The 26,351-nt window shown below is 45.2% G+C and overlaps 1 protein-coding gene across 2 annotated transcripts in view; it reads right to left on the reverse strand.

Moving 5' to 3' along the window:
* upb1 (ureidopropionase, beta) overlaps positions 1-26,351 on the reverse strand; it is a 224,277-nt gene that overhangs the window by 70,083 nt on the left and 127,843 nt on the right. The window contains exon 8 of one of the 2 annotated variants that reach the window (XM_068055441.1): positions 8,764-8,806. The exons of the other annotated variant lie outside the window; for it this stretch is intronic. Within the exon in view, the coding sequence (XP_067911542.1) occupies positions 8,764-8,806 (43 nt within the window). The remainder of the gene's footprint in view (positions 1-8,763; positions 8,807-26,351) is intronic. 2 annotated transcript variants of the gene reach the window in all.

Genomic DNA, 26,351 nt, shown 5'->3' on the forward strand with positions numbered 1-26,351 from the left:
CTACCTATGTCGTTGGTACCAAAGTGAACCATCACCTATGGCTGTTCACCCTAAAGGCCTGCTACCCAACCCGAACCCGACGGGACCCGACAATATGTGATCGGTTTGGGTCGGGTCGGGCCCTTCTTCCAGGTCCGGCTTTCGGGCTCGGGTCGCGTCGGGCCAGGTCCAGGTCAGGCCAGACACACACAGTAAGTGCTCTGCTGGTACGTATTAAAATTAAAAAACTTATCTGAACAGGGAGTCCGAGACGTCAAGCAGGGAAACTGAGTCTGTGCAGTGAGCGAGTGATGTCTCTATGCATGGATGAACTGCAACAATTGTTTATCCCTGTCTGGTGCAAAAGTACAATGGGAAAGGTAGCCAAACCATGGCTTACAAGGGAAATTAGAGATAGCATTAGATCCAAGGAAGAGGCATACAAATTCACCAGAAAAAACAACAGACCTGAGGATTGGGAGCAGTTTAGAATTCAGCAAAGGAGGACCCAGAGATTGATTAAGAAGGGGAAAATGGAGTACGAGAGTAAGCTTGCGGGGAACATAAAAACTGACTGTAAAAGTTTCTATAGGTAAGTGAAGAGAAAAAGATTGGTCCCTTACAGACAGAAACGGGAATTTATTATGGGGAACAAAGAAATGGATGACCAACTAAATGCATACTTTGGTTCTGTCTTCACAAAGGAGGACACAAATATCATACCAGAAATGTTGGGGAATACAGGGCTTAGTGAGAGGGAGGAACTGAAGGAAATCAGTATTAGTAGAGAAATGGTGTCAGGGAAATTGATGGGATTGAAGGCTGATAAATCCCCAGGGCCTGATTGTCTGCATCCCAGACTACTTAAGGAAGTGGCCCTAGAAATAGTGGATGCATTGGTGGTCATCTTCCAAGATTCTAGACTCTGGAACAGTTCCTACAGATTGGAGGGTAGCTAATGTAACCCCACTATTTAAAAAGGGAGGTAGAGAGAAAACAGGGAATTATAGACCAGTCAGCCTGACGTTGTTAGTGGGGAAAATTCTAGAGTCCATTATCAAAGATTTTATAGCAGAAAACAGTGGTAGAATCAGACAGAGTCAGCATGGATTTACGAAAGGGAAATCATGCTTGACAAATTTACTAGAATTCTTCGAGGATGAAACTAGTAGAGTTGATGAGGGGGAGCCAGTGGATGTGGTTTATTTGGACTTTCAGAAGGCTTTCGACAAAGTCCCACATAAGAGATCAGCATGTAAACTTAAAGTGCATGCGACTGGGGGTAGTGTATTGCAATGGATAGAAAATTGGTTGGCGGACAGGAAATAAAGAGTAGGAATAAAAGGGTCTTTTTCTGAATGGCAGGCAGTGACCAGTGGAGTACTGTAGGGTTCAGTGCTAGGACCCCAGCTATTCACAATATAAATTAATGATTTAGATGAGGGAACTAAATGTAATATCTCCAAATTTGCAGATGACACAAAACTGGGTGGGAGGGTGAGTTGTGAGGAGGATGCAGAGAGACTTCAGGGTGATTTGGACAAGTTGAGTGAGTGGGAAAATGCATGGCAGATGCAGTATAATGTGGATAAATGTGAGGTTATCCACTTTGGGAGCAAAAACAGGAAGGCAGTTTATTATCTGAACGGCTATAAACTGAGAGAGGGGAATATGAAACGAGACCTGGGTGTTCTCGTACACCAGTCGCTGAAGGTAAGCATGCAGGTGCAACAGGTGGTCAAAAAGGCAAATGGTATGTTGGCGTTCATAGCGAGAGGATTTGAGTACAGGAGCAGGGATATCTTGCTGCAATTATACAGGGCCTTGGTGAGGCCACACCTGGAATACTGTGTGCAGTTTTGGTCTCCTTATCTGAGGAAGGATGTTCCTGCTATAGAGGGAGTGCAGCGAAGGTTTACCAGACTGATTCCTGGGATGGCAGGACTGACATATGAGGAGAGATTGAGTTGGTTAGGATTATATTCGCTGGAGTTCAGAAGAGTGAGGGGGGGATCTCATAGAAACCTATAAAATTCTAACAGGACTTGACAGGGTAGATGCAGGAAGGATGTTCCCGATGGTGGGGGAGTCCAGAACCAGGAGTCATAGTCTAAGGATATGGGGTAAACCTTTCAGGACTGAGATGAGGAGAAATTTCTTCACCCAGAGAGTGGTGAGCCTGTGGAATTCGCTACCACAGAAAGCAGTTGAGGCCAAAACATTGTATGTTTTCAAGAAGGAGTTAGATATAGCTCTTGGGTTTAAAGGGATCAAAGGATATGGGGCGAAAGCGGGAACAGATTACTGAGTTGGATGAGCAGCCATGATCATAATGAATGGTGGAGCAGGCTCGAAGAGCCGAATGGCCTACTTCTGCTCCTATTTTCTATGTTAAGCTGCAGCTTCCTGGAGGCTCCAAGTCGGAAACTAAGTAAAGGGATGGTCGAGTCAGGATCGGGCGGGTAGGGCGTGGGGCAAAATTGGAGGGAGTTGGCCGGGTTGGGCTTGGGTTCTCTGTGGTTCGGTCAGGTTCTTATTCCCTGACCTGAGCAGGCCTTTAGTTCGCCCTTAAGAATGTCGTACAGCTGCTCTATGACATCCTTGACCCTGGCACCAGGGAGGCAACACACCATCCTGGAGTCACGTCTATGGCCACAGAAACACCTATCTGTTCCCCTAACTATTGAATCCCTTACCCCTATTGCTCTTCCACTCTTCTTCCTTCCCGCCCGTTCAGCTGAGCCACCCATGGTGCCCCAAACGTGGCTCTTGCTACACACCTCTGAGGAACCATCACCCTCACCAGCATCCAAAATGGAAAACAGGTTCGTGAGCGAGCGAGACTCAGAGGACTCCTGCATCACCTGCCTGGTCCTCCTACACTTTCTGGTGGTCACCTGTTCTCTTTCTGCCTGCATGCTCCTAACCTGCAGTGTGACCACCTCCCTAAACGTGCTATCCCCATAGTTCTCAGCCTCGCAGATGCACCACAGTGACTCCACTCGCCGCTCAAGTTCCGAAACCGAGAGCTCAAGTTTCTGTAGCTGGTGACATTTCCTGCAGACGTGTTCGTCGAGGCCACTTGAAGCATCCACGAATTTCCACATACCACAGGAGGCACTTTCCACTCGGCCGAGCTGCTCTGGCTACCTTAACTTTACTTTTAAACTAGCTGCTAGTAGAATGTAGACTTACAGACCCTCACTCACCATTCAACTCCTTCTGTTCTCCTGTAGGTAGTTAAGGGTTATTTAAAATTTTCATCTTTTTCTATTATGTAGCCATCTATACAGAGTCCCTTACAGTGGATACTCACTGACCAATCAGCTTATGACTTAAGTTGCATTCTCCAAGCTTAGAGACAAAGGAAGAAAATTCACCAACTACTGGAGGCTGAAAAAGGTAGATGGAGCACTTCCTTCCCATCTTCATCGAACTCCCCTCTCACCAAACTCCAACTTCACACTCTGTGTCCAAGCCGCATATATGGCTCTCTATTGAGTTAGCTAAGTCATTAACAAATATAGTGAATAGTTAAGGCCTCAGCACAGATCACAGTGTGTTACCACTTCCTTCCAACTGCAGTACATACCCAGTGTTCCTATTCTCTGTCTTATACTGTCTAACCAATCTCCTAAGCAGGTCAATAATATGCCTATAATTTCAAGGGCTTTTATTCTTGCAAACAGTCTCTTATATGGAACCTTATCCAGCGCCTTCTGAAAGTCGTAATAAACTACATCCATAGATATTACAGAGAGGTGCAAAAATTATAGGGTAGTAATAATGGGGGACTTTAATTATCCAAACATAGACTGGGATAATAGTAGTGTAAAGGACAGTGAGGGGCAAGAGTTCCTAGAGTGTGTTCAGGAAAATTATCTACAACAGTATGTTGCTAGTCCAATGAGAAAGGAGGCACAGCTATACCTGGTTCTTGGGAATGAGGTGGGCCAAGTGGATCAAGTAACAGTAGGAGAGCATTTAGGGGAAAGTGATCATTGTATTTAGGTTTCGGCCGACTATGGAAAAGGACAAAGAGAAATCCAGGGTAAGAATAATTAACTGGGGGAAGGCCAACTTCAATGGGGTAAGAATGGAGCTGGGGCGAAGAAATTGGAGTCAAAAGCTGTCAGGAAAACCAGTAGATGAACAATGGGCTACCTTCAAAGAAGAGATAGTTTGGGCACAGTCAAGGTATGTTCCCTCAAAAAGGGCAAAGTAAGGCAAACAAATCCATTGCTCTCTGGATGACAAAAGAGGTAGAGATTAAGATAAAGAAGAAAAAGTGTACTTCTGACAGATGCCAGGTAGAAAATACTATTGAGAACCAGGCTAAATATTGAAGGTACAGAGAGGAGGTGAAAAAGCAAATAAAAGAAGCAAAGAGAGAGCATGAAAAGAGACTGCAGCTAGCATTAAAAGAAATCCCAAAGTTTTCTAAAGGCATATAAATAATAAAAGGGTGATAAAAGGAGGAATGGGGCCGATTCGAGACCAGAAAGGGGATTTTCACATGAAGGCGGAGGGCATAGCTGAGGTATTAAATGAATACTTTGCATCTGTCTTTAACAAGGAAGAAGATGCAACCCAGGCAATGTTGAAAGAGGAGGTAAGTCAGACACTGGAGAGGTTTAAAATTGATAAAGAGGAAGTATTAGATAGGCTGTCTGTAGTGGATAAAGCATCAGGACCAGATGAGATGCATCCAAGGATACTGAGGGAAGTGAGGGTGGAAATCGCAGAGACACTGGCCATAATTTTTCAGTCTTCCTTAGACTCGGGGATGGTGCCAGAGGACTGGAGAATTGCAAACGTTACACCCTTGTTCAAAAAAGGGTGTAGAGCTAAGCCCAGCAACTACAGATCAGTCAGTTTAACTTTGGTGGTGGGAAAACTTCTAGAAAAAATAATTAGGGACAAAATCAATAGTCACATGGACAAATGCGAGTTAATTAAGGAAAGCCAGCATTGATTTCTTAAAGGGAAAATCATGTTTAACTAACTTGCTGGAGTTTTTTGAGGAAGTAACAGAGAGGATTGATGAGGGCAATGCTGTTGATGTGGTGTACATGGACTTTCAAAAGGCATTTGATACAGTGCCAAATGACAGACTTGTGAGCAAACTTGTCGTTCGTGGAATAAAAAGGATGGTAGCAACATAGATACGAAATTGACTGAGTGACAGGAAACAGAGGGTAGTGGTTAATGGATGTTTTTCGGGCTGCAGGAAGGTTTGCAGTGGAGTTCCCCAGGGATCAGTGTTGGGACCCTTGCTTTTCCTGATCTATATTAATGACCTAGACCTTGGTGTATAGGGCAGAATTTCAAAGTTTGCTGATGATACAAAACTTGGAAGCATTGTGAACTGTGAGGAGGATAGTGTAGAATTTCAAAAGGACATAGACAAGTTGGAGGAATGGACAGACAGCTGGCAGATAAAGTTCAATGCAGAGAAATGTGAAGTGATTCATTTTGGTAGGAAGAACATGGAGAGACAATATAAAATAAAGGGTACAATTCTAAAGGGGGTGCTGGAGCAGAGGGACCTGGGTGCATATGTGCATAAGTCATTGAAGGTGGCAGGACAGATTGAGAGAGTAGTTAATAAAGCATACAGTATCATGGACTTTATTAATAATGGCATAGAGTACAAGAGCAAGGAAGTTATTTGAACTTGTATAAGACACTAGTTCGGCCTCAGCTGGTGTAGTGCGTCCAATTCTGGGCACCGCACTTGAGGAAAGACGTGACGGCATTGGAGAGAGTACAGAAAAGATTCACAAGAATGGTTTCAGGGACAAGGAATTTCATTTATGAAGATAGATTGGAGAAGTTAGGACTGTTTACCTTGGAGAGGAGAAGGTTGAGAGGTGATTTGATAGAGGTATTCAAAATCATGAGAGGTCTGGACAGAGTAGATAGAGGGAAACTGTTCCCACTCATGAAAGGATCGAGAACGAGAGGGCACAGATTTAAAGTATTTGGTAAGAGAAGCAAAAGTGACATGAGGAAAACATTTTCACGCACCAAGTGGTTAAGACAAGGGAAGAAATTGCTGGGGCCTTGACAGAAATCTTTGTATCCTCATTGGCTACAGGTGAGGTCCCAGAGGACTGGAGAATAGCCAATGTTGTTCCTTTGTTTAAGAAGGGTAGCAAGGATAATCCAGGAAATTACAGGCCGGTGAGCCTTACATCAGTGGTAGGGAAATTATTGGAGAGGATTCTTCGGGACAGGATTTACTCCCATTTGGAAACAAATGGACTTATTAGCGAGAGGCAGCATGGTTTTGTGAAGGGGAGGTCGTGTCTCACTAACTTGATCGAGTTTTTTGAGGAAGTGACGAAGATGATTGATGAAGGAAGGGCAGTGGATGTTGTCTACATGGACTTCAGTAAAGCCTTTGACAAAGTCCCTCATGGCAGACTGGTATAAAAGGTGAAGTCACAGGGGATCAGAGGTGAGCTGGCAAGATGGATACTGAACTGGCTTGGTCATAGAAGACAGAGGGTAGCAGTGGAAGGGTGCTTTTCTGAATGGAGGGCTGTGACTAGTGGTGTTCCGCAGGGATCAGTGCTGGGACCTTTGCTGTTTGTATTATATATAAATGATTTGGAGGAAAATGTAGCTGGTCTGGTTAGTAAGTTTGCGGACGACACAAAGGTTGGTGGAGTTGCGGATAGTGATGAGAATTGTCAGAGGATACAGTAGGATATAGATCGGTTGGAGACTTGGGCTAGAAATGGCAGATGGAGTTTAATCCAGACAAATGTGAGGTAATGCATTTTGGAAGGTCTAATACAGGTAGGAGGTTTACAGTAAATGGCAGAACCCTTAGCAGTATTGACAGGCAGAGAGATCTGGGCGTACAGGTCCACAGATTACTGAAAGTGGCAATGTAGGTGGATAAGGTAATCAAGAAGGCATACGCATGCTTGCCTTTATCGGTCGGGGCATAGAGTATAAAAATTGGCACGTCATGCTGCAGCTGTACAGAACCTTAGACCACACTTGGATTATTGCGTGCAACTCTGGTCACCACACTACCAGAAGGATGTGGGGCTTTGGAGAGGGTACAGAAGAGGTTTACCAGGATGTTGCCTGGTCTGGAGGGTATTAGCTATGAGGAGAGGTTGGATAAACTTGGATTGTTTTCACTGGAATGACGGAGGTGGAGGGGCGACATGATAGAGGTTTACAAAGTTCTGAGTGGCATGGACAGAGTGGATAGTCAGAAGCTTTTTCCCAGGGTGGAAGAGTCAGTTACTAGGGGACATAGGTTTAAGGTGCGAGGGGCAAAGTTTAGAGGGGATGTGCGAGGCAGGTTCTTTACACAGAGGGTGGTGAGTGCCTGGAACACGTTTCCGGGAGAGGTGGTGGAAGCAGATACGATAGAGACGTTTAAGAGGCATCTTGAGAAATACGTGAATAGGATGGGAATAGAGGGATACGGACCCCGGAAGTGCAGAAGGTTTTAGTTTAGACAGGCATCATGATTGGCGCAGGCTTGGAGGGCCGAATGGCCTGTTCCTGTGCTGTACTGTTCTTTATTCTTTGTCTGGAATGCACTGCCTGAGAGTGTGGTAGAGATTCAATTGAAGAATTCAAAAGGGAATTAGACTATTATATGAAAAGGAAGAATGTGCAGAGTTATGGGGAGAAGGCAGAGGAATGGAACTGAGGGAGTTGCTCTTTCAGAGAGCCAGTGCTGACATGATGGGCGAATGGCCTCCTTCTGCACTGTAACGATTCTGATTCTCTGATTCTATGTCTACTACTTTAGTTACTTCCTCAAAAAATTCAATCAAGTTTGTTAGACCCGACCTATCCTTTGAAAGTCCATGATGTCTCTCTCATTGGCACAAATTTCTGTGAATGCTCAGTTACTCTGCCCTTAATTACAGATTCTAATAACGTCTCCACAAAAGATGTCCAACTAACAGGCCAATGATTTCTCAGTTTCTCTCTCAGCTTTCTTTAATAATGGAGTTATATTTGCAATTTTCCAATCTAAAGGGACAATTCCTGAATGAAGAGAGCTTTGAAAGATTATGGCTAAAGCATCTACAATTCCCTCACCTACTTCCTTTAAAACCCGAAGATGGAAACCATCAGGACCTAGGGATTTGTCAGTCTTTAGCACCACTATTTTTTCTCATACTGTTTTCTTGCTTATGTTAACTTTAGCGAGTTCCAGTTTATTCTCAATTGGTTTCCCTGGAATGTCAGATATATTATCCTCTTCCTTTACTGTGAAAACTGACACAAAGTTTCCCTGCCATTTCCTTACCTGTAGTTACAATATTACCTGTCTCTGTTTTTAAGGTGCCCACATTCCCCTTGACTACCCGTGTTCTAATATAATCATAAAAACGTTTGTGTTTATCTTGCGATCCCTTGCAAATTTCTTTTCGTATACCTTTTTGCAGCTCTTATGACCTGTTTTGTCTTCCTTTGCTGTTGGTTATATCTTTCTCAGTCTCCTGGATCTACACTTTTCTTCGCATTTTTATATGTTCTTTCCTTTAATTTTATGTTATGTCTCATGTCTTTTCATGACCGTGGTTGCTTTATTTGGATGTGTGAGAGGGATGGGACAGTGCTGTAATTCCACAAGCAACATCAACTCAATCTTCATAAACTAAGTTGCTTTAAGAATTGATGTTATATACTAAAGACGTGTTACCTGATGAAAACTATGGAAGTGATTGTTAATAATAACAGTGACATCAGGATAAAGTTCAGGAAAAGGAAAACAACCTGGGAAAGCTTCCTGCTTACCCTTCTGTCCATCGCCCGATGTAAATTCATTCTTGAAATGTTCCTGGGTGGTAAAAGTAACAGATGAGACAAAGTTTTTTCAGTGTAAGCAGCAGTCTACCCAGTGTAAAGAGCAGTGAGAGGCCTGAGATCTAATCAGCTGGAAATCTACAGGCTGTGGCTGCTGGGTCAGCTATATTTATTTATTTATTTTTATTTTATTGTATTTGGAGATACAGCACTGAAACAGGCCCTTCGGCCCGAGTCTGTGCCGACCAACACAATCCTATATTAACCCCATATTCTCTACCACAGCCCCACCATTCTCCTACCATCTACCTACACTAGGGGCAATTTACAATGGCCAATTTACCTGCAAGTCTTTGGCTGTGGGAGGAAACCGGAGCATCTGGCGAAAACCCACGCAGACACAGGGAGAACTTGTAAACTCCGCAAGGCAGTACCCAGAACTGAACGCGGGTCGCTGGAGCTGTGAGGCTGCGGTGCTAACCACTGCGCCATTGTGCCGCCCACTTGGTTATGGTATGAACTGCCCACCCTGGGCACAGTAAATGTTCACAATAAATAAATACTGACTCTGTGAAAGTTACATTTATATTTACACGTCATAGCAATTTGCAACAGTATTCTCAAGATAGAGGAGGATATAGGTAGCTGAGAAACCAGACAAAACATCATTGCTGCATCACTCCTCCCCACTCTTCGCAACACTCCCCTCTCCTCTCCTCACTACCCTCCTGGCTGCACCACTTTAATCCCCTCCCCTCAATTCTTTAGTCTCTATAACTGATCTAACACTGCACTGCAAACAAAGACTGCCCAGGAAAATGGTATAAGAGCAATGACAGGCCTTCAAGATGGCTTCACCTCGGGTACAAACCAAGCATATTCCCATAAGGAGGAAAGATTGGGCAGCCAAAGCTAGAGTTCCCTGGATGACAAAGGAAACAGAAGTTAAAATACAACAGAAAAAGGGTGTTTCTAACAAATGTCAGATACAGAATAGAGTAGAAAACCAGGCAGAATCAGAGTGCAGGGGGAAATTGAAAAAGAATTTAAGAAGGGCAAAGATAGAACAGGAAAACAGTTTTATATGTATGGCTATTCTACTAGTATATCTATTATAGAATCATAGAATGATACAGCACAGTAGAAGACCATGCAGCCCATCATGCATGAAGCTACAACACAGGACTATCTGCGTGCAAAACTGCGTTAGCTGCATGTGATAGACAAAGCTAAGCGATCCCATAACCAACGGATCAGATTTAAGCTCTGCAATCCTGCCACATCCAGTTGTGAATGATGGTGGACAATTAAACAACTAACAGGAGGAGGTGGCTCCACAAATATCCCCATCCTCAATGTTGGGAGAGCTCAGCACATCAGTGCGAAAGGTAAAGCTGAAGCATTTGCAACAATCTTCAGCCAGAAGTGCTGAGTTGATGATCCATCTCGGCCTCCTCCTGAAGTCCCCAGCATTACAGATGCCAGACTTCAGCCAATTCGATTCACTCCGCGTGATATCAAGAAACGACTGAAGGCACTGGATACAGCAAAAGCTCTGAACCCTGACGATATTCCGGCAATGGTACTGAAGACCTGTGCTCCAGAACATTCCGCGTCCCTAGCCAAGCTGTTCCAGTACAGCTACAACACTGGCATCTACTTGGCAATGTGGAAAATTGCCCAGGTATGTCCTGTACACAAAAAGCAGGACAAATCCAACCTGGCTAATTACCGCACCATCAGTTTACTCTCAATCATCAGTAAAGTGATGGAAGGTATCATCAACAGTGCCATCAAGCGGCACTTGCTTAGCAATAACCTGCTCAGTTACGCTCAGTTTAGGTTCTGCCAGGGCCACTCAGCTCCAGACCTCATTACAGCCTTGGTTCAAACATGGACAAAAGAGCTGAATTCAAGAAGTGAGGTGAGAGTGACTGCCCTTGACATTAAGGCAGCATTTGACCGAGTATGGCATCAAAGATTTAATAGAATTCTTTGAGGAAGTGACAAAGTTGATTGATGAGGGAAGGGCTGTAGATGTCAAGATGTCATATACATGGACTTCAGTAAGGCGTTTGATAAGGTTCCCCATGGTAGGTTGATGGAGAAAGTGAAGTCGCATGGGGTCCAGGGTGTACTAGCTAGATGGATAAAGAACTGGCTGGGCAACAGGAGACAGAGAGTAGCAGTGGAAGGGAGTTTCTCAAAATGGAGACGTGTGACCAGTGGTGTTCCACAGGGATCCGTGCTGGGACCACTGTGGTTTGTGACATACATAAATGATTTGGAGGAAAGTATAGGTGGTCTGATTAGCAAGTTTGCAGACGACACTAAGATTGGTGGAGTAGCAGATAGTGAAGGGGACTGTCAGAGAATACAGCAGAATATAGATAGATTGGAGAGTTGGGCAGAGAAATGGCAGATGGTGTTCAATCCGGGCAAATGCGAGGTGATGCATTTTGGAAGATCCAATTCAAGAGTGAACTATACAGTAAATGGAAAAGTCCTGGGGAAAATTGATGTACAGAGAGATTTGGGTGTTCAGGTCCATTGTTCCCTGAAGGTGGCAACGCAGGTCAATAGAGTGGTCAAGAAGGCATACGGCATGCTTTCCTTCATCGGACGGGGTATTGAGTACAAGAGTTGGCAGGTCATGTTACAGTTGTATAAGACTTTGGTTCGGCCACATTTGGAATACTGCATGCAGTTCTTGTCGCCACATTACCAAAAGGATGTGGATGCTTTGGAGAGGGTGCAGAGGAGGTTCACCAGGATGTTGCCTGGTATGGAGGGCGCTAGCTATGAAGAGAGGTTGAGTAGATTAGGATTATTTTCATTAGAAAGACGGAGGTTGAGGGGGGACCTGATTGAAGTGTACAAAATCATGAGGTATAGACAGGGTGGATAGCAAGAAGCTTTTTCCCCAGAGTGGGGGATTCAATTACTAGGGGTCACGAGTTCAAAGTGAGAGGGGAAAAGTTTAGGGCGGATATGCGTGGAAAGTTCTTTATGCAGAGGGTGGTGGGTGCCTGGAACGCGTTGCCAGCGGAGGTGGTAGACGCGGGCACGATAGCGTCTTTTAAGATGTATCTAGACAGATACATGAATGGGCAGGAAGCAAAGAGATACAGACCCTTAGAAAATAGGCAACAGGTTTAGATAGAGGATCTGGATCGGCGCAGGCTTGGAGGGCCGAAGGGCCTGTTCCTGTGCTGTAATTTTCTTTGTTTGTTCTTTTCTTTGTAAGGAGCCCTAGCAAAACTGAAGTCAATGGGAATCGGGGGAAAACCCTCCGCTGGTTGGAGTCATACTCAGCGCAAAGGAAGATGGCTGTGGTAAAAGCAAAATACTGCAGATGCTGGAAATCTGAAACAAAAACAAGAAATGCTGGATTCACTCAGCAGGTCTGGCAGCATCTGTGGAAAGAGAAGCAGAGTTAACGTTTCGGGTCAGTGACCCTTCTTCGGAACTGATGGCTGTGGTTGTTGGTCAATCATCTCAGTCCCAGGACATCACTGCAGGAATTTATCAGGGTAGTGTCCTCGGCCCAACCATCTTCAGCTGCTTCATCAATGACCTTCCTTCAATCATAAGGTCAGAAGCGGGGATGTTTGCTGATGATTGTACAATGTTCAGCACCATTCGCAACTCCTCAGATATTGAAGCAGTCTGTGTAGAAATGCAGCAAGACCTGGACAATATCCAGGTTTGGACTGATAAGTGGTAAGTAACATTCGCACCACACAAGTGCCAGGCAATGACCATCTCCAACAATAGAGAATGTAACCATCTCCCCTTGACATTCAATGGCATTACCATCACTATCAACATCCTAGGGTTACCATTGACCAGAAACTGTTCTGGAGTAGCCATATAAATACCATGGCAGGTCAGAGGCTAGGAATCCTGCGGCGAGTAACTCACCTCCTGACTCCCCAAATCCTGTCCAGCATCTACAAGGCACAAGTCAGGAGTGTGATGGTATACTCTCCACTTGCCTGGATGGGTGCAGCTCCAACAACACTCAAGAAGTTCGACACCATCCAGGACAAAGCTGCCCGCTTGATTGGCCCACCCCATCTACAAACATTAACTCCCTCCACCACCGACGCACAGTGGCAACAGTGTGTACCATCTACAAGATGCACTGCAGCAACGCACCAAGGCTCCTTAAACAGCACCTTCCAAACCCATGTCCTCTACCACCTAGAAAGACAAGGGCAGAAAATGCATGGGAACATCACCATCTGCAAGTTCCTCTCCAAGCCACACACCATCCTGACTTGGAACTATATCGCTGTTCCTTCACAAAATCCTGGAACTCCCTTCCTAACAGCACTGCGGGTGGACCTACCCCACATGGACTGCAGTGGTTCAAGAAGGCAGCTCACCACCACCTTCTCAAGGGCAATTAAGGATGGGCAATAAATGCTGGTCGAGCCAGTGACGCCCACATCCCATGAACGAATCAAAAAGTTATTTTTTGGGAGGGGCTTCAAGTATGTTGATCGCTCTCCCACAAGAGAATGTTGATTTTCTGTTACATTATTTGGTGCAATTACCAGCATTTTGTGTGGGATCTTCTGAGCTTAATCAATAATCCCACACTCCCAGTGAGCAAAGAGCATAGCTCAGCGACAACAAAAACAAGAAATGCTGGAATCACTCAGCAGGTCTGGCAGCATCTGTGGAAAGAGAAGCAGAGTTAACGTTTCGGGTCAGTGACCCTTCTTCGGAACTCAAGCGAACTTGGGGCTACAATGTTTTAGCCTCATGTCTGGCTTGTGTTCCCTTAAAGCATGGCTTCCCTATTAGGAGTGCAGAATTAGCTCTTATGTAGCGTTCTGGTGTACGCGACTGCACATGAGATAACATGCTCTACCGCACTGGGCTGCAGCTTTAAATGGTAAATCATTCATATTGTGGTAATTTATCATTACCAAAATGTGTTTGTGTGTGCAAATTATGGGTAGCCGATTAATACCCAGGACATAACAACATGTTGCTCTGGGTTGACACTTTGACAGTGATATTGGATAGAACCCAGAAACCGAGCTTGGCTGTCACAATGCATAATTAACCCATACATATTGCTTCCAGTACAGCAGCATGCAAACTTCCAGCTGCCTGCTGATTTGCATGATAACTGCGTGTTGCAGAGGGACCGAGTTTGTGTGACACTAACACCATTCAAGCTGGCAGGAGGTTCTGCAGATCAACTGTACAAAGGCAGTGGGACCAGATACCTATGGTGGTCAATGCCAGGAGTCTAGCCCTGAGGACCTGGATGCAGTAGCGCAAGAATGGTCAAAGTCAGTGAATGCATCTTCAAATGCCATATGCTACCAACTGCAGCACTAACCTCACACACTGCTCAACGCACCATACCCCATCACACCTACCAACAATATCCATCCGCCATGACTCAGACCTCACATTTGTAGCTTCAACGCACCCTCACACATTTAGCACTGCTGCAAGTCTCACAGTTCACACTATCAGCTATTCAATCATGACAGCCACATCACTCAAACACATTGCACTGCACTCGCTGACATATTTCCCTCTCTCTTGCAGGTCAAGGTGGCGCATAACTGGAGGCAGCAGGGGACAGGTACAGCTGCATGTTCTAACCCCGATGGTGGACATGGAGATCGCCATCACTGGTGCAGCCATGACTGAGGCCATGGCCAGTGGCAGAGCTTAAACCATCGAAGAGAACGGTAACCTCAGTTCTAATCCTCTTCACATTCCACTTTGCCTTCATCCCACTATCTCTTCTGATTTCCAAGTTGTAGATGGTTTAAGCAAGCACCTCTTGCTCTCCCCTGCACCCTTCCTCTCGCCACATATTCCCAAGAACTGCAACTTGGTCAGGCAGTGATAGTCGAGCAAGAACAGTAAGAGCAGGAAGACAGTGATGAAGAAGAAACACCTCAGTCTCATGCTCACAGCCACAAGCTCAGATACTGACACTGCACGTGATTCCGAGAAAATCTTAGCGGCGTGATCTGCACATGGTGAGACAACAGGCACAAGTGGCCTGCAGCCAGAGCAGGGGACAAGGGTAGTGCAGGTGCCAACTCACCAGAGGACAAGGTCGCACATGAGTTCTGCTCCAGAGGACTTACATGAGGACTTTGATGGGGCGTCTACAGAAAGTTGGTGTGTTTGCACAACTGAAATGCTTGGTACATTGGCAGGCCTGCCAGAAAAACTGCAGTCAATGTCAAGGAATATGGAGAAGTCTGCCACCAATTTGGCACAGAGTTTGGAGCCCATCCTTTCCTACATGGAAGTGGTGGCCATTACTGTACTTGTGGACCTAACCATAATGCAGAGTCTGATGACCGATGTCTCTGTTTTCATTGCAGCACAAGTAGAAACCACCTAATGTCTGAATGCTGCAGAGGAAGCTCAGACTGAAGTCATGCTGGGTCAGCTTGCTGCCATCATGGATGCCGATACCAGTGTTCAAAGGGGCTTGTGGAGTGTCACAGCAGTCCAGCAATCTGTCCTCCAACAGATTACTCGAATTGCTGAGGTGCCCCTGCTGTCCTCTCTCAGGATGACAGCATTTGTCCTCCCACCACTGCCACTTCACCAGTGCCCTTGCTGTTGCCTGGCAGCCAGCCAGCCCAGACTGCTGGCATTCATGCCAAGGTAGTGCAGTCCGAAGCCGGGTCTTGTAGGACAAGAGCTGCTCCAGATCGTCTGCAAGGCCATCTGCATCTCCCCCAGTGAAAATCAGTAATCTTCCACCAGCCACGCTGCAGCCACTGGGGTAGCACTGTGTAGGAGCACTAGGACAGGCAAAGGCACATGAAAGACAGACATTAATGCAATGGACAAGGGTGATTATTTTACGCTTGTATGCAATATGGCATGATTTGATTTATAAATCTGATTTGGAATGTTTAGTTTGTGTTGGTTTTTATTTTTGTATTGTGACCAAGGAGATGCTGTGATGGTCAATAAAAAAGGGAAGGTAAGGTGTGAGACTGTTGGGAATTGGGATTATGTTCATTGGTACTGTAGTCGACTGAGTCGATCATGGACAGCCCAGATAAAAGGGGCTGTATAGAACATAGAACATTACAGCGCAGTACAGGCCCTTCGGCCCTCGATGTTGCGCCGACCTGTGAAACCATCTGACCTACACTATTCCATTTTCATCCATATGTCTATCCGATGACCACTTAAATGCCCTTAAAGTTGGCGAGTCTACTACTGTTACAGGCAGGGCGTTCCACGCCCCTACTACTCTCTGAGTAAAGAAACTACCTCTAACATCTGTCCTATATCTATCACCCCTCAACTTAAAGCTATGTCCCCTCGTGTCTGTCATCACCATCCGGGGAAATAGACTCTCACTATCCACCCTATCTAACCCTCTGATTATCTTATATGTCTCTATTAAGTCACCTCTCCTCCTCCTTCTCTCTAACGAAAACAACCTCAAGTCCCTCAGCCTTTCCTCGTAAGACCTTCCCTCCATACCAGGCAACATCCTAGTAAATCTCCTCTGCACCCTTTCCAAAGCTTCCACATCCTTCCTATAATGCGGTGACCAGAACTGCATGCAATACTCCAGGTGCGGCCGCACCAGAGTTTTGTACAGCTGCAGCATGACCTCGTGGCTCCGAAACTCGATCCCCCTACTAATAAAAGCTAACACACCATATGCCTTCTTAACAGCCCTATTAACCTGGGTGGCAACTTTCAGGGATTTATGTACCTGGACACCAAGATCTCTCTGCTCATCGACACTACCAAGAATCTTCCCATTAGCCCAGTACTCTGCATTCCTGTTACTCCTTCCAAAGTGAATCACCTCACACTTTTCCGCATTAAACTCCATTTGCCATCTCTCAGCCCAGCTCTGCAGCCTATCTATGTCCCTCTGTAACCTACAACATCCTCAGTGAGGTCAGTGAGCTGAAATGTTAACTCTGTTTCTCTCTCCACAGATGCTGCCTGACCTGCTGAGTATTTCCAGCACTTTCTGTTTTCATGTCTGACACTCTGTTCCTTGCTGAGGTTCAGGAGCACCCTGCTGAGAGCCCGTCTCTCCCTCCTCCTCCTTTCTCTTCCAGCAGCTTGTCCTGTTCTGTGTCACCTCTGTTCATTCACCTTGTCATGCTGTAGTCCAAGGGAAATGCATACTACTGCACCCATGTCTGTGAGTAAGTGGTTTGTGCAGAATCCTTGAAGTCAAGACAAAGTCCTTCACCACGAGCCACATCACTCCTTGTAGACTTCAGCAACTTTAAACACCTCTGGATACCATCAAAAACTTCTACAATTGTAGCAACAGCAGTAGAAATCAATCAGCAACTAACCTGGAACTAGCTGATGATCCCTTTAAATGGCACTGGTGGCGGGTCCTTTGGCTGCTGAACGTATGTTCAGCTGTGTGTGTTTAAGAGAGGGCATTAGCTGGAGTGTTGAGTTCAAAAATGGCAGCACTGGAGTCTAATCAGTGTTACGCACTGACTGATGTCATAACCTGCCTACTCTGCATATTTCCGGCAGATGCCCCTGTGCTCGTACTAATGCCCTCCCAAAAATGGCGCCCAGCATGGCTAGAATCAAAAGTCTGCGCGTGTGCGACGGATGCCATTTTGTAGATAAAACAGTACCCAATGCTAAGGAGCTAAATTTCATGGTCCTTGTTTTTTAATGGTAAAGGAACCAGTGACAAAGGAAGGATACTTGAAGCATGCCCGAGGTGACCATATCAGTTGAGACAAGAAGTTATCACCAGTCAGGCACTCCTGAGAACAGATTCCATTATTTCTATGTTACTGATGTTAGGATAATGAATCTTCAGTAGCCCCGCTCAGAACTGCCACCCTCTTAAATTACCCTTGCCATTTGCAGGCCTGCCAAGTAGCTCAGTGGGTAGTTCTCTCACTGCTCAGTCAGAAAGTTGTGGGTTCAAATTCCACTCCAGAGATTTAAGCACATAATGCAGGCTGATAACTTAGTGCTGTACTGAGGGGGTGCTGCACTGTTGTTGGAGCTGTCTTTTGGATGAGACATTAAACTGACACCCCGTCTGACCTCTCAGGTGGACACAAAAGATCTCATGACACTATTATGAAGAAGAGCTGGAGAGTTCTCCCTGGTGTCCTGGCCAATGTTAATCCCCTAAGCAACATCACAAAAATCAGTTGATTTTGTCAATATCACATTGCAGTTTGTGGAACCTTAAGTTGGCTGCTGTGTTCCTACATTATAACAGTGACCACACTTCAAAGCATTGGCTGTTTTTGGATGTCCTGAGGCATGAAAGGAACTACATAAATGCAAGTCTTGCTCTGCAATTTCATTGCTACTTTCATCGTTTTGTGTGTATCTTCCTCCACTCTTTTTCGTAATGATTCTGAAAGGTACTTGTTACATTCATCACTTGGTCCTTTACTGCACCATTTTTACTGAGCATTTTAATCTGAATTACCAAATTCGTATGTACCCAAGCTTCGATTATAACCCAGCTCGCTCGCAAGAAGTGGCAAAATGAGCAGAAGAAGCCAAGGAAAATTAAGTTTTAAAATTTTGGAAGGCTCGTCCAAGGCCCACAAGGAATCCTTGGACCTCCTCCTGCCACTGCCACCCACTTGGTGCGGGAGGCAGTAATGGATTATTCACATGAGGGCTTCGGGTTAAAATGGCTAAGTTCTGACACTCAACTCTCCGTGGGGGTTGCTGAGACCACACACGCCGACTCTCACCTCGCGTTGCAACAATAGTCGGACATATTCCTGGAGGTTTCAACACGCTCCCAATTGCTCTGCTCACTCAAACAGACATTCTTTATCATCCCCAATATTTTCATAACTAGTGACTGAAAATGTTCAAAGAAAATGAAAACCCCCCACAATTTTTTCAATATCCTTGTGATTTTACCCCTGGGTTGCTTGCTGTAATCTCCAGAAGATTAATCTTTAATTCCTGGAGATTCCAGGGCACTCCTGGAGGATTAGCAACCCTATCACCACTCTGTTTTGCTTGCAGGCTTTGTATAGGTTGAGAAGTTCAGTGTTGCTTTATGCTGTAGCAGGAAGCTGCCTCACTATTATTGCAGGTATGGTCAGGATAAAGTGCTCCTGATACAAATACTTTAATGAAACTTTTCTGTGGCATTGCTGACAACTGTGAATGCTGAAGAACCTTCCGCCACAGAGAGGAGCTACAACCTCATGTATGTGCGCTCTGTGAGTGAGCAGCAAATGACACGGTGAAATAGAGCTGTTTGCTGAAGCTCCTTCCTGGTGGCTGTGACTTGCAGCAGCACAATGGCACCACCCACTGGAGCAGCAACAGACTACAACAATTTAAAATCATGAGGGGTCTGGACAGAGTAGATCGGGAAAACTGTTGCCATTGGCAGAAGGATCCAGAACCAGAGGACACCGATTTAAGGTGATTGGCACAAGAAGCAATGGTGACTTGAGGAAAAACATTTTTACACAGCAAGTGTTTCGGATCTGGAATGCACTGCCTGAGTGTGGTGGAGGCAGATTCAATTGAAGCATTCAAAAGAGAATTGGATGATTATCGGAAGAGAAAAAATTTGGAGGTGTACAGGGAAAGGGCCGGGGAGTGGGACTCGGTGAGTTGTTCTTGCAGAGAGCCGGCATGGACATGACGGGCTAAATGGCCTCCTTCTGTGCTGTAAACATTCTAGGATATTATGATTCTAGGAGTTGGTTCTTTCACCACCTGCCACAGGCCCAGTCTGGCAAATATGTCCTTCAGGACTTGGCTGGATCTTACCACATGCGGGCTCGGACTGTTTCATTATCTGAGAAGTTGTAAATGGAACTGAACGCTGTGCAATCTGCAAAAATCCCCACTTCTGACCTTATGGTGGAGGGAAGGTCATTTATGTAGCAGTTGAAGCTGGTTGGACTTTGCACATGGCCCGGAGGAACTCCTGCAGTGATGTCCTGGGGCTGAGATAATTGGCCTCTAATAACCACAGCCATCTTCCTTTGTGGTCGGTATGACTCCAACCAGTAGAGAGCGTTCCCCCTTGATTCTCATTGACTTTAATTGTGCAAAGGCTCATTGAGACCACACTCAAATGCTGTCTTTATGTCAAGGACGTCACTCTCACCTCACCTCTTGAGTTCAGCTCTTTTGTGCTGCCGATGGCCCATAGTGCCTTATGGATACCAAGATGTGCTGGGCCATGAGGTTACAGATTGTGGTTGAATACAATTCTTGGGCTGCCGATGGCCCATAGTGCCTCATGGATCCCCAGTTTTGAGTTGTTAGATCTGTTCTAAATCTATCCAATTTAGCAGGGTCATAGTGCCACACAACACAATGGAGGCTGTAGGATACTTAATTCTGTCACCAGCAAGGCTGCCCATTATCCACCATCACCCCAATCCCCTCAGTCTGCCTTCTCTACTCTGCTCTAGCACATCACCCTTGCACCAACTTACCTTACAGGTACACCGGTCCCTCTCTGTCATTTCCTCACATCCTCATCTGTCCATCCATCACTAACACTCTCTCTTTATATAGTGTTCTGCCTCTCCTTCTTAGTCACCCTCAACGAATGTTCTCCATTCATTCATTTAACACACTTAATTACTCACACTCGCAGATCTCTTCTTTCCCTCCTTGCAGGAGCAGAGAACACTAGGTAGAGGCAGAGAACACCGGAGGTGGCCCTCCAGCACTTCTCAACTGACAGCTGCAGAGGAGGCAGCACTGGACATCATGGAGTCTCAGCATGCTTGGCCGCCTGATTTGGAGACCTCCTAACTACCTGGTGACAGAATTAAATATCAGAAAGTCACATGGCATTCAACACTCACTCATGTATACTTGATTTCAGCAGCCACTGCATTACGATCACTTAAAACATTCTAACTTTGAAAGTTCTAATTCATGTCTTTAATCTCCCAGGAAATGGTGCAGGAGGACAATGAGGACTTCTCAAAGCAGGCCACTCACTTTGAGGATACATCATCACAGGACTAATGCAGACGATGCACCAGCTCAGATACTCACACTTCAATTGGGTTTTCACCTGGCGACTCAAACATGGCATGATTTTGCAGGCCTGTGCAATGATGTCTTTGTCCATAGACAGGACGGCTACCAGCATGAAGCATTAAACGCGGCAATCACGAGAGTGCATGTAGGCCCTCACCAATGGCTTACACACTATTAATACCATCATAAATAGGATGCATGATATTTGGCGTTGGCCATTCATTACCCCCACTGAATTGCAGTAAAGTGCGATCCAGCTCATTGCTAGCAGGGAGGTGCGAGTGGGCTAAGAGAGGGATGATGGTGAAAGGGGACATCGAAGTGGGGAATTGGACAAAGCGCTTCGACTTCTCACTCATTACCCCAACACCACCACCCCCCCCCCCCGTCAGTGCCCACATGCTGCCTTGTGTTCTGATGGCTGAGTCTGCCCCTGCACAATTGCAGGTGGAGCTGTCTTTGGCGGGAGCCTCACAGGATCCAAAAACCCAGAGGACATTGGCCAAGAGTATCTCAGCAGTTAAAGCAGCCATCCGAGCAAACAACCTCTACCTCTGCTGAAGCTACAGGGATTATACCATGTAGAAATGCTAGGATAAGCAAGAGTAAAGATTTGTAGTTGGACAAGGATATGCACATATACATGTGGGTGTGTTAGACAATGTTAAATTGGTAAGTTTCTATTTTATTTTTGAGGCACAATTATATTATTTCTTTCCATCACTTTCCCGTCTTGCTCATTTTTAGTTCCTGCCTGGCAAGTTGCACTTTCATTTGTGATGAATGGGGAGACAAGAATTGACGCCGAGCAATGTGGGGGGGGGGGGGGGGGGAGTGCTGTAAAAAGGATGCTATGTTGTTTGCAGGACTACTTTGTGTTGGCAGAAGGTGGGAGGGGCAAGTGGATTTTCCACTTGACTGTCAGATGGGTGGACCAGTGAAATATAAGTGAACCTCACAATAATGAAGGCATCCTGGGCAGCAGTGAACACCACTGCTGGTGCCTTGGCCGCATCACATTCCGCCTTCTCCTCCTCCTTGACATCATTTGAAGAGGCTCTGTGTGCTCTGCATACCACCACCATTGTGGAGACAGCTCAGCACAAGTAATGTGGACAAAGCCTTTCAAACATTTAGGCAAGAAAGTAGCTGTGAGTTTTCAGTACTTATTGGCATATTTCCCTGTCATGTTCAGCTCCCTCAATTACCATTGTGTTCTGACCTTCCTTTCACTGGTGAGTTCCAGGAACACAAGAACACAAGAAATAGAAGCAGGAGTAGACCATACAGCCCATCAAGCCTGTTCCGCCATTTAATATGATCATGGCATATAAAAAGGAGAGTAGCTAAAGTAAGCATTGCTCCCTTACAGGTAGAGACAAGAGATATTATCATGGGAAGGAAGAAATGGCAGAGACATTGAATAAATATTTTGTGTCTTTCTTCGCAGTAAAAGACACAGTCATGTCCTGGGACTGAGATGATTGACCTCCAACAACCAAAACCATTTTCCTTTGTGCTACATATGACTCCAACCAGCAGAGAGTTGTCCCCCGATTCTCATTGACTCCAATTTTGCTCGGGCTCCTTGATGTTAAGGGCAGTCACTCTCACCTCACGAGTTCAGCTCTTTTGTCCATGTTTGGACCAAGGCTGTAATGAGGTCAGGAGCTGAGTGGCCCTGACGGAACCCAAACTGTGTGTCAGTGAACAGGTTATTGATGAGCACGTGTCGCTTGATAGCACTGTTAACGACCCCTTCCATCACTTTGTTGATGATCGGGAGTAGACTGATGGGGCGGTAATTGGCCGGGTTGGATTTGTCCTGCTTTCTGTGCACAGGACACACCTGGGCAATTTTCGACATTGCCAGGTAGATGCCAGGGTTGTAACTGTACTGGAACAGCTTGGCTAGTGGCGCAGCTAGTTCTGGAACACAAGTCTTCAGTACTATTGCTGGAATGTTTTCAGGGCCCACAGCCTTTGCAGCATTCAGTACCTTCAGCCATTTCTTGACATCACGGGAAATGAATTGGATTGGCTGAAGACTGGCATCTGTGATGCTGGGGACCTCAAGAGGAGGCCGAGATGGATCATCCACTTGGCAGTTCTGGCTGAAGATGGATGCAAATGATTCAGCCTTGTCTTTTGCAATGATGTGCTGGGCTCCCCCATCGTTGAGGATGGGGATGTTTGTTGCGCCTCCTGCTCCTGTCAGTTGTTTAATTGTCCACCACCATTCATGACTGGATGTGGCAGGACTGCAGAGCTTAGATCTGATCTGTTGGTTGTGGTATTGCTTAGCTCTGTCTATTGCATGCTGATTCCCCTGTTTGTCATGCAAATAGTCCAGGCTGACATCTCATTTTGAGGTATGCCTGGTGCTGCTCCTGGCATGCCCTCCTGCACTTTTCATTGAACCAGGGTTGGTCCCCCGGCTTGATGGTAACGGTAGAGTGGGGGATATGCCGGGCCATGAGGTTACGTATTGTGGCTGAATATTTTGCTGCTGCTGATGGCCCACAGCACCTCATGGATGCCCAGTTTTGAGTTGCATGATCTGTTTGAAATGTATACCATTTAGCACAGTGGTGGTGCTACAAAACACGATGGTGGGTACCCTAAGTGTGAAGACGGGACTTACGAATATACTAACATACAAATTAGGAGCAGCAGTAGGCCACTCGGCCCTTCGAGCCTGCTCCGCCATTCAATAAGTTCATGGCTGAACTGATTACTCCACATTTCCACCTACCCCCAATAACCTTTCACCCCCTTGCTTATCAAGAATCTATCTACCTCTGCCTTAAAAATATTCAAAGACTCTGCTTCCACTGCCTTTTGAGGAAGAAAATTCCAAAGACTCACGACCCTCTGAGAGAAAAAATTTCTCCTCATCTCTGTCTTAAATGGGCGACCCCTTATTTTTAAACAGTGACCCCTAGTTCTAGATTCTCCCACAAGGGGAAACATCCTTTCCACATTCCCCCTGTCAAGACCCCTCAGGATCTTACATGTTTCAATCAAGTCGCCTCTTACTCTTCTAAATTCCAGCAGATATGAGCCTAGCCTGTCCAATTTTTCCTCGTAAGACAGCCCACCCATTCCAGGTATTAGTCTAGTAAACCTTCTCTGTACTGCCTCCAACACATTTACATCCTTCCTTAAATAAGGAGACCAATACTGTACACAGTACTCCGGATGTGGTCTCACTAATGCCCTGTATAGCTGAAGCATAACCTCGCTACTTTTGTATTCAACTCCCCTCATGATAAGTGATAACATTCTATTAGCTTTCCTAATTACATGCTGTATCTGCATACTAACCTTTTGTGATTCATGCACTAGGCCACCCAGATCCCTCTGCATCTCAGAGCTCTGCAATCTCTCACCATTTAGATAATATGCTTCATTTTATTCTTCCTGCCTAAGTGGATAATTTCCCACTTTCCCACATTATACTCTATTTGCCAGGTCTTTGCCCACTCACTTAACCTATCTATATCCCTTTGTAGCCTCTTATGTCCTCTTCACAGGTTACTTTCCTACCTATCTTTGTGTCATTAGCACATTTAGCAACCATACCTTCGGTCCCTTCATCCAAGTCATTTATATAAATTGTAAGAAGTTGTGGCCCCAGCACTGATCCCTGTGGCACACCACTCGTTACATCTTGCCAACCAGAAAATGACCCATTTATGCCTACTCTCTGTTTCCTGTTAGCTAACCAATCTTCTATCCATGCCAATATGTTACCCTCCACACCATGAGTTTTTATTTTCTGCAATAACCTTTGATGTGGCACCTTATCAAATGCCTTCTGGAAATCTAAGTACAATACATCCACCGGTTCCCCTTTATCCACAGCACATCTAACTCCCTCAAAGAACTCCAATAAATTGGTTAAACATGATTTCCCTTTCACAAAACCATGTTGACTCTCCCTGATTACCTTGAATTTTTCTAAATGCCCTGCTATAATGTCTTTAATAATAGCTTCTAACATTTTCCCTAAGACAGATGTTAAGCTAACTGGCCTGTAGTTTCTTGCTTTCTGTCTCCCTTTTTGAATAAAGGAGATACATTCACTATTTTCCAATCTAGCGGCACTTTCCCCGAATCTAGGGAATTTTGGAAAATTAATACTAACGCATCAAATATCTCACTAGCTACTTCTTTTAATACCCGAGGATGAAGTCTATCAGGACCCGGGGATTTGTCAGCCCGCAGCTCCAACAATTTGTTCAGTAACACTTCCCTGGTGCTTGTAATTTTCTTGAGTTCCTCCCTCCCTTCCATTTCCTGATTTGCAGCTAATACTGGGATGTTACTTATATCCCCAATAGTGAAGACCGATGCAAAATATTTGTTTAATTCCTTTTCCCTTTCCTTGTTACCTCTTATTAATTTCCCAGGCTCACTTTCTATAGGACCAACGCTCACCTTGTTAACTTTTCTTTTTTAAATATCGATGGAAACTCTTACTATCTGTCTTTATATATGTAGCCAGCTTTCTCGCGTACTCTAATTTTACCTTCCTTATCAATCTTTTAGTCATTCTTTGCTGTTTTTTATATTCTGTCCAATCTTCTGATCTTTGTGCAATTATAGGTTTCTCTTTAAGTTTGATACTATCGTTAACTGTTTTCGTTAACCACGGATGGCGGGTCCCACCTTTGGAATTTTTCTTTCTCGTTGAAATGTATCTATTCTGTGTATTCCAAAATATACCCTTAAATATCTGCCACTGCATCTCTATTGATCTATCCCTTAACCTGATTTGCCAGTTCAGCTTTCATGCCCTCATTATTGCCCTTATTTAAGTTTAAAATACTAGCCTTGGATCCACTCTTCTCTTCCTCAAACTGAATGTAAAATTCAATCATATTATGATCGCTGCTACCTAGGGGCACCTTAACTATGAGGTCATTAATTAATCCTATCTTGTTGCATAATACCAGGTCTAGTGTAGCCTGTTCTCTGGTTGGCTCCAGAGTGTATTGTTCCAAGAAATTATCCCAAAAACATTCTATGTACTCCTCATCTAGGCTACCTCTGCCCATCTGATTTTTCCAGTCTATATGTAGGTTAAAATCTCCCATAATTATCGCTGTACCTTTCTGACAAGCTGCCATTATTTCTTCCTTTATATCCCGTTCCACAGTGTGGTTAGAGTCATAGAGCTATACAGCACAGAAACAGGTCCTTCGGCCCATCGTGTCTGTGCCGGCCATCAAGCACTATCTATTCTAATCCCATTTTCCAGCACTTGGTTCATAGCCTTGTATGCTATGGCATTTCAAGTGCTCATCTAAATACTTCTTAAATGTTGTGAGGGTTCCTGCCTCTACCTTCAGGTTATTGTTAGGTGGCCTGTACACCACTCCCACAGGTGACCCCTTGCCTTTACGATTTCTCTTTCTACCCAAACTGCTTCTACATCCTGGTCTCCCAAACTTAGGTCATCCCTCTTTATTGCGCTAATACCATCATTAATTAACAGAGCCACCCCTCCACTTTTTCCTCGCTTCCTGTCCTTCCTAAATGCCATGTATCCTTCA

Source organism: Heterodontus francisci, chromosome 23 (assembly GCF_036365525.1).
Source record: "Heterodontus francisci isolate sHetFra1 chromosome 23, sHetFra1.hap1, whole genome shotgun sequence".
Classification (NCBI taxonomy): Eukaryota; Metazoa; Chordata; class Chondrichthyes; order Heterodontiformes; family Heterodontidae; genus Heterodontus; species Heterodontus francisci.